The 12,116-nt window shown below is 42.2% G+C and overlaps 1 protein-coding gene across 1 annotated transcript in view; it reads right to left on the reverse strand.

Annotated features, from left to right (window-relative positions):
• Dnt (tyrosine-protein kinase Dnt) overlaps window positions 1-10,808 on the reverse strand; it is a 39,416-nt gene extending 28,608 nt beyond the window's left edge. Inside the window, exon 1 of the mRNA XM_076327994.1 lies at window positions 10,250-10,808. Coding sequence (XP_076184109.1) covers window positions 10,250-10,349 — 100 coding nt within the window. The 5' untranslated portion in view covers window positions 10,350-10,808. The remainder of the gene's footprint in view (window positions 1-10,249) is intronic.
• Window positions 10,809-12,116: the final 1,308 nt, after the last annotated feature.

Genomic DNA, 12,116 nt, shown 5'->3' on the forward strand with positions numbered 1-12,116 from the left:
TCAAAGAAGATCATCGAAAGGGTCTCTTGTATTTTCTCGCACCAACGATATCTGAATTAAAAAAATATTTGAATACTTTTGAAAATAAAGATTTTACATTCTCACGATGCACGATACGATAGTTTTAAAATATTGGACTTAAAGTTTCCTTTTCAATAAAGGGACAAAAGTATCTGTTCTTAACGGATATTAAGAAACTCTGCCAAGTTTTCGTTTCGAAATGTTTCTTCCCCCTGTGATAATGGCGAGGGTCGTAGAATACAGAGGATTCGAACTACGGAAGCAAAGTCACATTCGCGTGTTCCCCTGTCAGGGATCCCCAATTTTCAGAGGAGCAAAACAAACAACGTCGAAAATGGTCTTATACTCGATATTTCGAGACACGGGCCGAGTTTACCAAAGTGCAGTCACGAAACGGCAAATTATCCCTGGCTTCCAGAACGTCGGTATTTCCGAGATCCCTTTTCCACGGTAGTTCGTTCTAGGTAGCAACGTAAATGGTGAGGACGGGTACCACTTCGGGACCCATTTGTCAAGAAATGTTTATGGTCCGTCGAAAGAGTTCGAGTTCTAGTTTGCCGAGTCACCCTGTGTAAGGGCCGACTCTTCCAAGTCTATAACGTCAGAAAAATATTTTCTCCCATCACGGGCGCATAGTTAGTATTGGAGCGAGCCGTGTTTATGGATATACGTATACATATAGAAAAGAAAGAATAGGTATTCTCTCGAAAGATCCGAATCAGGATCTCATATTGAATCAAGGGATGGCCCAGTAAGTACTCCAAGTGCGCGCGATGTTTTTCACAGAGGATCCAGAAGGAACGGCGACTCATCTTCGAGAAGCAGATGCTCGTTAAGATCCTGTCACTCAGGACTCGCTATGTGGAAGCCAAAACAGACGCAAGAACGAGGATTAAAAGATTCTTTGGGTGGATAACATCGAGAAATTGATGAATACTCTCGTTAACGGCCATAGGAAAAGCAGGTGAAAAGAGAAAATAGAAGCCCGAAACGGTGCCACTTGATTCATTTAAATGAAAATGAAACGAAGGGCTTGCGTTCCGGTAGGTTGGAATTATTTTTCGAATTTTTTAAAAAAATTGTTCGCTTTGGACACTAACGAGGAAGGAATTAACCTTCTTGATATTTCAACTAGTTTATGGAAAGGAAAAAAAAGGAAAATAATAACACGGCCGAGCATACTTTTAGAAAAAACGTCGTACAAAAATAGAACTCCTTGAAACGTATTTCTTTTTTCCCGATAGCTCTCGACAGGAAGAACGAATCCCCAATGGGCTTGGTAAACTAGGGTACGTAACGTTTTTACCCCGATGGTGTACACATCTTCGAAGTCTCAGGAGGAATAGGAGATTCAAGTAAGAGTCAATCTCGTTAAAGTTTCATTCGATTCACGATGCTCTCTACTTTTATTACTAGCTGTTTCTTAGATTAACATGAATCGTCTCTCGAAGAACAACTCGGTAAAAAAGAAGTTCGCGTTAGGCTGGGGATTACTCGAAGAATTTATCTGTATTCGAACACTTGGACGATTCAAATATACAACGAACATAATTCGAATGCTTTCGTAATTCGACAAATATAATCCGAACGCTGGAGTATCTGAATATTCGTAGCATTCGAAGAATGCGATACAAAACATAGACGAAACTCTTCAAGTCCGTCACTTTCTTCCAAGCTGTATTTTCATTCGAATAACGATACTCGAATACCGAAATACAAGGATACTCGATTACTGAAATATTCGAAGTTCGTTCACGGCACTCGAGTACTTGCGAAAAATTCGAATACTTTCGATTCACGATGCCTAGAAAGAATTTCCTTTTACTCAATTTTTTGATCAAGAATATTGCAAACCGGACGAAATTACGAAAAGATTAACGAGAAATCCAGCGATGACCAACGAATAACGTTCGAGACCTTGGCGAGAAAGACGAAACATTTTCGAGTAGAAAGGATGTTTCGTTTTCGTTTACTTTTCGATGGAACGCGAGAAAGATCGGTGTGTTGCTCGCCAACCGACAGGGTAACGCAAACGGTCACTTCGTCCTCCGTTTCTCGGGAGAAGTTACACGTGTCGTGTATCGAAACTTCGCGGAGTTTCGTAGCAAGATTTTCTTCCTTCGCCCGTTATAAATAAAAGAGAGTCGAGGAAAGGCAGCGTCTCCTCGGTTGCCGTTGGAAGAAAATCCACGGGGGTCCCAGCGTCTCTTCCGACGGCTCTTTATGTAAATGTCTGACCAACACATCCCGTGGAGTGTCCCTGGCACGTAAGCCGAACGAAACGAGCCGACGCACACCAGCGAAAACTTAAGGCGCGGATCTTAACGAGGAGTCGAAGATTGATGCGGACAACGGTGCAGCATCCGCCCGCTGGTCCATCGTGAAACCGTACACGAGAATCTCTTCGAGGCCTTTCCCTCGTAACGCATCGCTCTCTGTCACTCCCTGCATCGACAGATACGATCTCGCAATTTTTCTCTACCTCTGCCCGTTCGTGTATCATTTTTTCTGTTTTTTTTTTTTTTCATTTTTTGCGCGCTCGCGTCCCCCTTGGTTCGCACCTCCGAATCAATTCGCGCGATTTTCTCCAGCGTGTTTCGTCGAGACCAGAAACTCCCCGATCGTGGTTGAATTTCCGAGAAATTTAATGTATCGCGCGACGGGGAATCGTAGACCGATTCACCGTCAGCTTTATTCCCGGTTGGCGAGTATCGCGCTAAATGGATGGCGAAAGCCTAATGTTTTATCAGTCGGCGAAGCCGCCGTTCGCTACGCCACTGTGCGTGCATAAACGTTTTCACGGAGCCCTGGCGGGACCTTTGAGGCTGCCCCACTCCTCGAGTAACATCAAGATGGGCCTGTCAGGCCCTAACTAGCTAAGGTCGGACCCGAGCTCGGACTCACACGAGCAACACACCGCCTCGGGCGGGAGATTGTCCGAGTGCACATTACTTTCGTGTTTTGACGCGGACTTTTGACGGATGTTGCTCGTGTGGATCATCGTGGTTTGACGTTTTCCTGATTGGACGTATTAATTTTACAACGAGCTTGTTCCCCCCTCGTGTACGAGATGAGATTTGTTCAACCGGCGAATTATCGATACGTGGAATTTTAATCCCGTTATTAGAAAGTATTATTCTAGAATACATCGTTGTTGCACGGTTACAGTGATCGAACGAAGTATGTAACGTAATATTTCGCTCCTTCGAAACTGTTTTTTTTTTTTTTTTTTTTTTTTTAATGTTTAAAGTATCGTGTAGGATTGTATATAAAGTATAACGGCGTATGTCTGTATCGATTGTACATAAAGTTAGCCGAGTTGCAGTAAACGCGATTCGTTTATGATAACGGGATACGAATAGTGCGAAATGTACTCGAACGATTCGATGATCGAACGATAGAATACTACTTAGAGATTCAATGACAGAAATTACGGTACACCGATTGAACATCGATGTAGAAAAGAAAGTGGTAATGACTCGGAGTTTGAATGTCTCTTTGGTACGAGGTGCTTAGTTTCTTAAGGGTTTTGGAGTAGTAGTGAATATAATAGAAGAGAGCACGGTTTGGGGTGCATTGTTTCGGAGCATGAATCAGGATTGGACGACCGAGGGGCCAGGATAACCAGGGTTCCGGTGACTTAGAATTTGAACGACGAAAAGGAAGCTTGACTGAACACGAAAATATTTAGCTAAAAAGATGAGTATATCGTAGGATCTTGTATCAAGGGTGAGAGTGATAAGGCGTGGCTGGTTCGAGAAATCGTATTTTAATGCGTGAATCAGGTTCGAATGATTCGGAGAAAATTTTGCGTTCTAACGGAAATATATTGTACATTTTTCAAGGAAAATATGTAAGAAAAAGAGAACAGCGCGTTGCACCCTTATATAATACCGTGAAGGTGTCGAAGATTTTTAATAAATACAATTTTAATGTCCGTAATTACGTCTTCTTTAATTTATGTATATGTTTGTTAATTGTACGTTACACTCATAGCTTACCTTTGAATCATCTCCTGTTTTATCTCTGTTGTTAGCACTCCACGTTTCCGCTCTTATACTATTATTACGTGTGAATGCGCACACAGTAACTTTTGCACTAAATTGCCACAATTAGATTTAATTTTCATCGTTATAGAAGACTCATTCGCTAAGAAACAGAATACCCCTCGAGCGTATGCTCTGTTCGAAGAATACAGGATGTTGAAAAAGTAGAGTTCGAGGCTTACAAGAGTATATAATAACGATTTAGTTAAATGGGGGAAAAAAATATTCAGTCGTTGTACATAGGAATAAAAGTTAACCTTGCGGAACTTGGAATCGATTTGGTATATTTTACTCGTCTTGGAAAAAACTTATCGAATTGGATAATTCAATGATATTCAATTATAATTATTAATTGCAATATCGACCGAGTACAATTATTCGGGACGCGAATGTCAAAGTCTTACACATCGAGAATAATAGTCTCTAAATAAAATCGTGGTCGTTACTAAAGTCAAAAATTGTTTCTAACTGAACCCTTTTTTCTCGAGATCAGTTTAACCGGTACTGTACACCCTCCAAATCCTGAAATCTTTTTTCGAACACCTTGTAGATCGATATCCGAATACCAGAGCGTTCATAGTAGGGCATTTGGATAATAGAGACTCCACTGTATCAGATTAACGGTAAAATGATCTCGCAGTCACGGATATCCGTCTTTTTAGAACAACTGTTAAGAGGAAATTAAATACCTAAGAATAAACGGGCGTCTCTAAATTACCCGAGGAAATATAGCGAAAGAAACGTCGAATGCCACGCGTGTCTAGCCACGCAGCTGCTGCACTATCGCAATTAATTACAAGGGATAATAAATTAATCACGGAACAGCTGAGATACGGTGGGGTTCGTGGCACGTATCGTTGTCGGTGTCGTTAAAAACTATTATTCGACGTAAATATTAACGGCGCTCAACAAAGGGAACGTTACTACGGCTTAAAGATAGCGCTCCAGCATCCACCGCGCGATAAATTATTAATCACGACGCGCGTTAGAAGTTTTCTTAATTGACACAAAGCATCTCGTCGTTCCTATCGTCTTTACGGGCGATCGTACGAACAACCGCAACAATCGAGCGCTCGATTCTCGAACATAATTCACTTGGCAATTCGACCAGCGAGAAATTAGAGAAATTGGAATGCGCCTTGGCACCGATGGAATTCAAAGTTATCTTATCCGAGCTGAACGCTACACAATACCGATGTAGTAGCCAACTCGTAGGGTATCGTAACACGTATCTTAAGATAAGTTTAAAATTCGATTCGTGTTGAGTCTGGGAAACTCGATTTCTGGAAAGAAGGAAATTTTGTCGATCGTTTCGAACATTTTACGTGAGCTAAGTCGCGGACAATTTTACAGCGTGCTGGGATTCTTTTCTTCTTCCAAATCTCGTGTATTTCGATGCAGGAATAATCAGATACGAATAAATGCGTAATCTGTAGTAACCGAATAGCAATATTCACTTGTATTTCGTATTCAATCGTGCGATGAAATATTAAATATCGTGAGATATTTAGAATACTATTCGAATACTTTGGTACAAGTTTATCGTTCTTTTCGAACTATATTTTCGCTTAAAATATTTCATTAACGATATCTCGTGCAACAAAATATCGATTTTAGTAAAGAGAAAGAAGAATAGTGTCTTTTTTTAAATACTTTTCGGTTTCTTTTTGGCAGTCGTGTTTCCAGCTCATTCGGCGCAACAAGGTGTAAAAGTGTTCGAATATTGAAATATTCGAAGTTTATTCGCTGCATTCGAATATTAAATTATCCGAACAGTCCCAACCCTACACGGATTATCTTCCCCGCCTTATTAAACCGTCGCTAAATACACTTGTTAGTTTGAAAAAAAATCGATAACCATGGTGTCAGATCTTACACGATTTAACACGGAATGGCCGGTAAGAGAAGACGGGAAACCCTATAGTAAATAACGAAATTGGAGACCTCCTTCTTCCAGGAAGCGTGAGTGCAGCTCGAAAAAGCCGTGGGGTCCATATGGAGAGCGACCCAAGGGACCCTCCGAAATCGGTATCAAGGCCTCTATCTACGGAGGTCTATAGGCGGCCATCTCGGACCAAAATGAGAAAGTAACGAAAAAGAGCAAGGGAACGGGCCCAGCCCTTGTAGGAAAATAAAACCAAGACTATCGATTATTCGGTGTCTAAACAAACTAGAACCCGGCCCCGAGAGGCCCGGCACCCCGTTGCCGCGTTCGCTTAACAAGGACCTCGTTATAATATTTTATTATATCCCGGTGTATATTACGACGCGCCTTGTTATCCTAAAGGAACTCCCTCCACGTTCAATATTTTTTCGTCGTCGCGTCCTACGTTATCGCGAAACGGCGACGAAACACACTCGCGCGGATAAGAGAGCAGGTAAGAAAACAATCAACGGGCCGCGCGAACCAGGGACACTTAACACTCGAGACGCATTTGCATCAGGACTGCTTTTGTATCATTTGCATCGAGATTACTTTTCTACCTTTCCGAAAGTTACGATTCGACTCGATGTACGCGGACATAGTTTCACCGATTCGAACCATTCGACGACCACGTATTACATCCCGTTTGTATTCGATCGTTGTAATAAGTTTCGACGGGAGGGTCGGTTGCTCGAAAAAAACCAAACCGAGAAAACATTCGTATCGGTCGTACCCCGGTTTTGATACTCGGCTCGATCAATATTCAATACGCGCCACCAAATGAAACGTGCGACGTGTTAATCGCGACTTCTAACCGGCGAAACATCGAACGTCGCCAGGATACATTGTTTCTTCGTAAATCGAATTTCTCTCGCGTTATTATTTCCAGCAATGTTCATAAATCGATACATTCTACGCGAGAAACCCTAACGACCGAGCCACTCGATGAAACGATCATTAAGAGATACTATTTTACACGGGCGAAAAAGTATTAATTATTCTTTCCCCGTTGCACGGGAGCTTGGTCGAGTTCGAGCTTGCCGCTTCGCTCGAGTGGCCCACTACAAACACTTCATCCAGTCCGCGACTATAAAAGGCTTGGTGGTGAAACTTGGGGAAAAAGAAAAAGTACGTTCTCGGAGCGTACGCGGGCTTAATTTCGTCGTCACGAGTAGGACGTATTTATCGATCGCTTGTTATCGCGTTTCCGTTACCCTTTCTCGATATCGAACACTTATTTTCCAAACAGCCGTCGCGGGCTGCAATTAACGCTGCCACCGTCTTTAAATAGAGAAACGTGCGATCCGATTCCTTTCATTCGAATCGTCGGCTCAGCGCTAAACACAATTCGATCTCGCGCGAACCTCTTGACGCGGCCACGCTCAAGTTAGCCGAGAGGGGAGGGGAGGGGGGTGTGGTGGTGGAGGAGGTAGGCTGTACGTACAGATGCATATGAAATGCGTGTCGTCGACCGTGGAACAAGGCGCACAGTGCGCGCCTGAAAACGCGCAATCCCACGCGCGAGCGCGTTCCCCGCAAGGGCGAATCGACGATTCGCGCTGGTTCAGGTGTCGTGGCAACACATCTCTTTCTTCTCTCTCTTTCTTTCTTTTTTTCTCTCTCTCTCTCCCTTTCCCCTCTCTCTTTCCGTCTCTCCCGTCGCCCCTTTGCATCACGCGGCGATGCAAGGCAACGAGCCGAACGCTTTTCGCGGATCAACGAGCCGAGAGCGAATTATCCACCGTCGTGGAAGTTATAGTGGAAATATTGGAAAGTTCGCGGCGTCGAGTGGCTTTTACCCGTTTCCGGTACACCGAGTCCTCCGCGGCAGCTTCGTCGACGACGATTTCTGACTAGCAGCCGAACTACAAATGAAATCCGGCCGTGTATACGGGCGCGACGGGGGAGAGAAAGAAATCGGGAACGTGAGAATGGAACAGGCGTATCGTCCGACGGATTTGTCGGGTTGTCTGAAACCAACGTCGTCGGAAACCCTTCGTGGTTTTAATGGGTCGCTGAACCGCGCTCCGATTAACGCGTCGCGCGCAATCGGTCGTATCTTGATTGGACAATTGAGCTACGAAGGTACAACCGAACCTCTATTATTCGTACCGATAGAGATACAAGAGGTATTTTGGGTACAAGAATTTTTGAACTGGGGAAGTTTCATTTAAAGAAAAATAATAGAAAAGTATTGGGTTGTTCCGAAAGTCATTTCGTTTTCCAAAATGGAGAATATATAATTTGATGAAATGTTTGTACTCTATGAAAAAATCGTGTTTCATTTTCATCAAAAAAAAAAAACAATATTTTACACTTTGCTAATAAACTTTCCTTCGGTTTGGTCCCGGTGGTGGTTTTCGAGGATATACGAAACGATTGTCTTCGGGGCTACGATAGAAATCACCTTGTTTCGACTCCTTTCTACAGATTGTTACAATTGTTTCGAATAACAAAAGACGGAAAACATACGACGACGCTAGCGGTATCCATAGTACTTCCACCACGCGCATATACATGGAAGCTAATCGTTTTTCGTCGGACATGTAATTCCTATTGTCTACCGTGTCTTTAACTTTTGCGTTTACGTTTTGTGAAACGAGTTCCAAGAGGAAGCTTAAATACTAATAGTTCCCGGAAAGGTGAATATAATTAAGGTAGCGAGAAGATCGACAATGTATCGATACGTTAACACAAAACCAAATTAAAGACTTCGTACAAAACGTCTGCGTGACGAATTTTCGTTTGTTAAAGCTATTTTACTCGAAAACTTCAAACGAGCAAGTATCGAAGTTAACCTTAAAATTACTTCCGGCGTCGTTCGAAACCCGTTTTAGCCCTAAATTGTATTGATTAAACGAAATTATACTCTTGTATGAGAACAAAATAATGTTGTTTGTAAAAAATATTGATATATTTTCACCTATGATAAATATAAGTAAAGATAGACTAGAAAACGTACAAATGATTGCATAATAATAATAACCGATTTACCAGTAACCAGTAAAACTTATTTAAAATTTAATTTGTGCATTTATCGAAGCAGATTATAATCCGCAAATTCGTTAGGTAATGCATTATAATATTTACTTTTTTCGCTAATTTTTAATTACATTTAACGAAAGTTAATAATAAAACGAAGCAACTGTCAGTCAGTGACTTTTCAGAAGTCGTCCTAGAATTGGTACATTAAATTCGAACAATGGTCCCCTCTCTATTATCGGTATACTTGCTTATCGTTCCTGTCGATAATTGTGCATTAAATTGCATCGAATTTTAATCAGTTCTCAAAGGTAATGGGTTTGCCGTATGAATGGCGTGTCGCGATAATTATTTGTTAACTAGTTCGAATCTCTGTGTTATGAGCCTTTGACGCGAACAATTCCTCATCCGGCCCGATACTCAATTATCATGCTGAGCACTACTACCCTAATGGACTTTCGATCGGTGGTTAGACTTTTAACGAGGTCACACACCGATGAATTCGTTAAGATGGTCAGATAAAAAAAGACGTTTCTGATCGAGTGGAAGATATTCACGCTAATTGTACGAGTTCGTTCGCAATGCACGTGTAACAAGTTCTTTCTTTACAAGATCTGCGCGAAAGTAGTTCTTAATCGTCGGAAGCTGAAACATGTATAGAATAACTGTGAAGTGGTCTTTCTAGTCTTCGAACGGAAGGATTCTGTGATAAACAAAACTTGAAAGTTGTTTCTGGTAATTAATAAATGAAAATAAAACGATATTAGATCAAAAGATAAATTATGATTATTAGAGTATTCCAACTCCAATATGCAGTATTAAATTATACCATTCGGTAGATTAAAACTTCGTTCGTATATAAACCAAGAACGTGTTTCTGTCTCGGAGATTAACGTTCCGCAATAGAATGAAATACTAACTTAAAATTTTCGAGTTGTCAAACGGAATGCAGATTTCGCACAGCAGCTCTAATGTTTGAGTAAATAAACGCATGCAGGTTATTTCCAATGTCAATTTGACGCAGTTGCGTGCGAAGAGAAGACAACCCTGCACGACCTCTACAAGAATTTCAATAATATTTAAAGTATCGGTCGACGTGTCGACAGAAACTACGACCGTGCAAACGATACGAACGTAACGAGAAAAATTACCCTCTTCGAACATTTGAACACGCAACTACATTTCAATCTGACAAAAACTATGACACGCAAGAGAAACACAACGATCTAGACTAAGCGTAAAAGCGACCGTGAAAGAATTGTGCACTTTCGCTTACCCATTAGTTTCCGCACTTCTGCTTGGCTGAGGAAGAGGTTGAAGTAACTTGCACCTGGCCGCACGAGGACGGACAGCAACACTGCCAATTTTAGGAGCATCGTGTCCACCACGTGCTTAACCGGTCTTACGTACTAGCACCCGTAAACACGCGTTACGTTACGCTACGGACGACGTTAAAGTCTTCTAACTCGATTCATGGTCCGCGGGGTATCGTAAATTGCCGACGATTTCACGGGCGTAGGCACACGTGACAGCACGTTATTCCGGTACGGTATTCACGGCCGGATGAAAATAAGCCGCGATATCTCGATAGTATTGTTCCAGCCTCTTCCGTGCGATCGGATCGTTTGACAGTTCGTCGCATGAAAATCGCGTTCAATCGTGTAATGGCACTCCCCGTGTATTGCGATTGAAACGCGTTAACGAGACGCTACGACAACGTTCGTTCGTTCGTTGGACCGCGCGTTAAGCGAACGACGAAAATGTTGAACGGAAAACAGATGACGCGAAGTAACAAGAATGCACGCACGAAGGAGCGCACGACATACCTGCCTCGCGAAAGCCACAACCAGTTGTGTGCTCCGACCGCCATGGGTCGACCGAGGTCGACGCAGGCTTGCCGAGCCGAAGCTAGCCGAGTCTGGCCGAACTCGACCGAGGTCCACCCACGAGAGACGCTCGTTTCAGGCGTCGCGCGGATCGGCTGGTCTCGGTCTTTCGAAGCAGCGGACTAAGGGGAGAATTAAAATTGCGATTCGCAAACACGCCGGTGAGATTTACAACAGGGAACAATCAGACAGCATTTTTAGAGATACCAGGTAACCGTATTTGACGTCGAAAAGCGTTACCCGGTAAACGTTGCACGTTTCTTTTCGAAGAAAATCGGGGGAAGTAGAGCGACGCCCGCGAATCAGATGCAGCGCGCGCTTTTGTTTCGTTCCCTCGGATGTTACTTGTTGCATTTTCCCGTGATACACCGCGACCGTTACGGAGTCATTTATTTTTGAACGAGCGAGTCTCGTGGACTAGATTTCGGCGCTATACGAATAAACGGTTGCTGAATTTCTTTTTAAGTTTACGAACAAAGTAGATATTACGTTACGCTCCGCTCTTTGTGCTTTCTCCTTTATCGTGCACACCACCCGATACATTCCACGCTACAATATTATAGATACACCGTATAAAATATTATACATATATACATGGTTCGTAACACACACACGCCATATGAAATGATACACACGTTCCACCGCATATAACGCATACCACAGATGAAGCAGCACATATATGCCATATTTTATATAATGACCGCTTCGTGCAGGTGTATACTGCATATGGGCAGTATTGAAATCGATTAGTTGAAAGTTAAAAATTCGATTTTAACTTTACACAGATGCGTCCTGCAATCAAAGAAATAAATATTTCTCTTTATCAAAGTATGAATAAATATCTGATACGAAACTGACAATAATTAAACCGCAAATGTATATTTAAGTACTCTAATAAACGATCATTTACGCGATACAGCTGCTACGAAGACATAGAATCCTCGAACATTTGAACAAATTATCAATTCTCTACTATTTCTATTCGAATGAAATTTAATATTAGAAGAGTGGTTCTATTATCCGAGTATCTTATATATTTCCTTATTAGTTCGGACGCAGAAGACTCTACATCCCCTTCGAAATTCACTATCGCCATAGATTCAAATTGGAGCAATTTTTAATTGAATCGTTCTCGACTCGCAACCAGTCTAACAAAAATCAATTTTCTTGGCTTCGATGCGTCCGAACGATCGAATTCGTGAAATCGAAATTGCATCACGGACGGTCCACGTATTTAATCGGTGTATGGTCTACTAT

The sequence above is a fragment of the Ptiloglossa arizonensis genome, chromosome 1, assembly GCF_051014685.1.
Source record: "Ptiloglossa arizonensis isolate GNS036 chromosome 1, iyPtiAriz1_principal, whole genome shotgun sequence".
Classification (NCBI taxonomy): domain Eukaryota; kingdom Metazoa; phylum Arthropoda; class Insecta; order Hymenoptera; family Colletidae; genus Ptiloglossa; species Ptiloglossa arizonensis.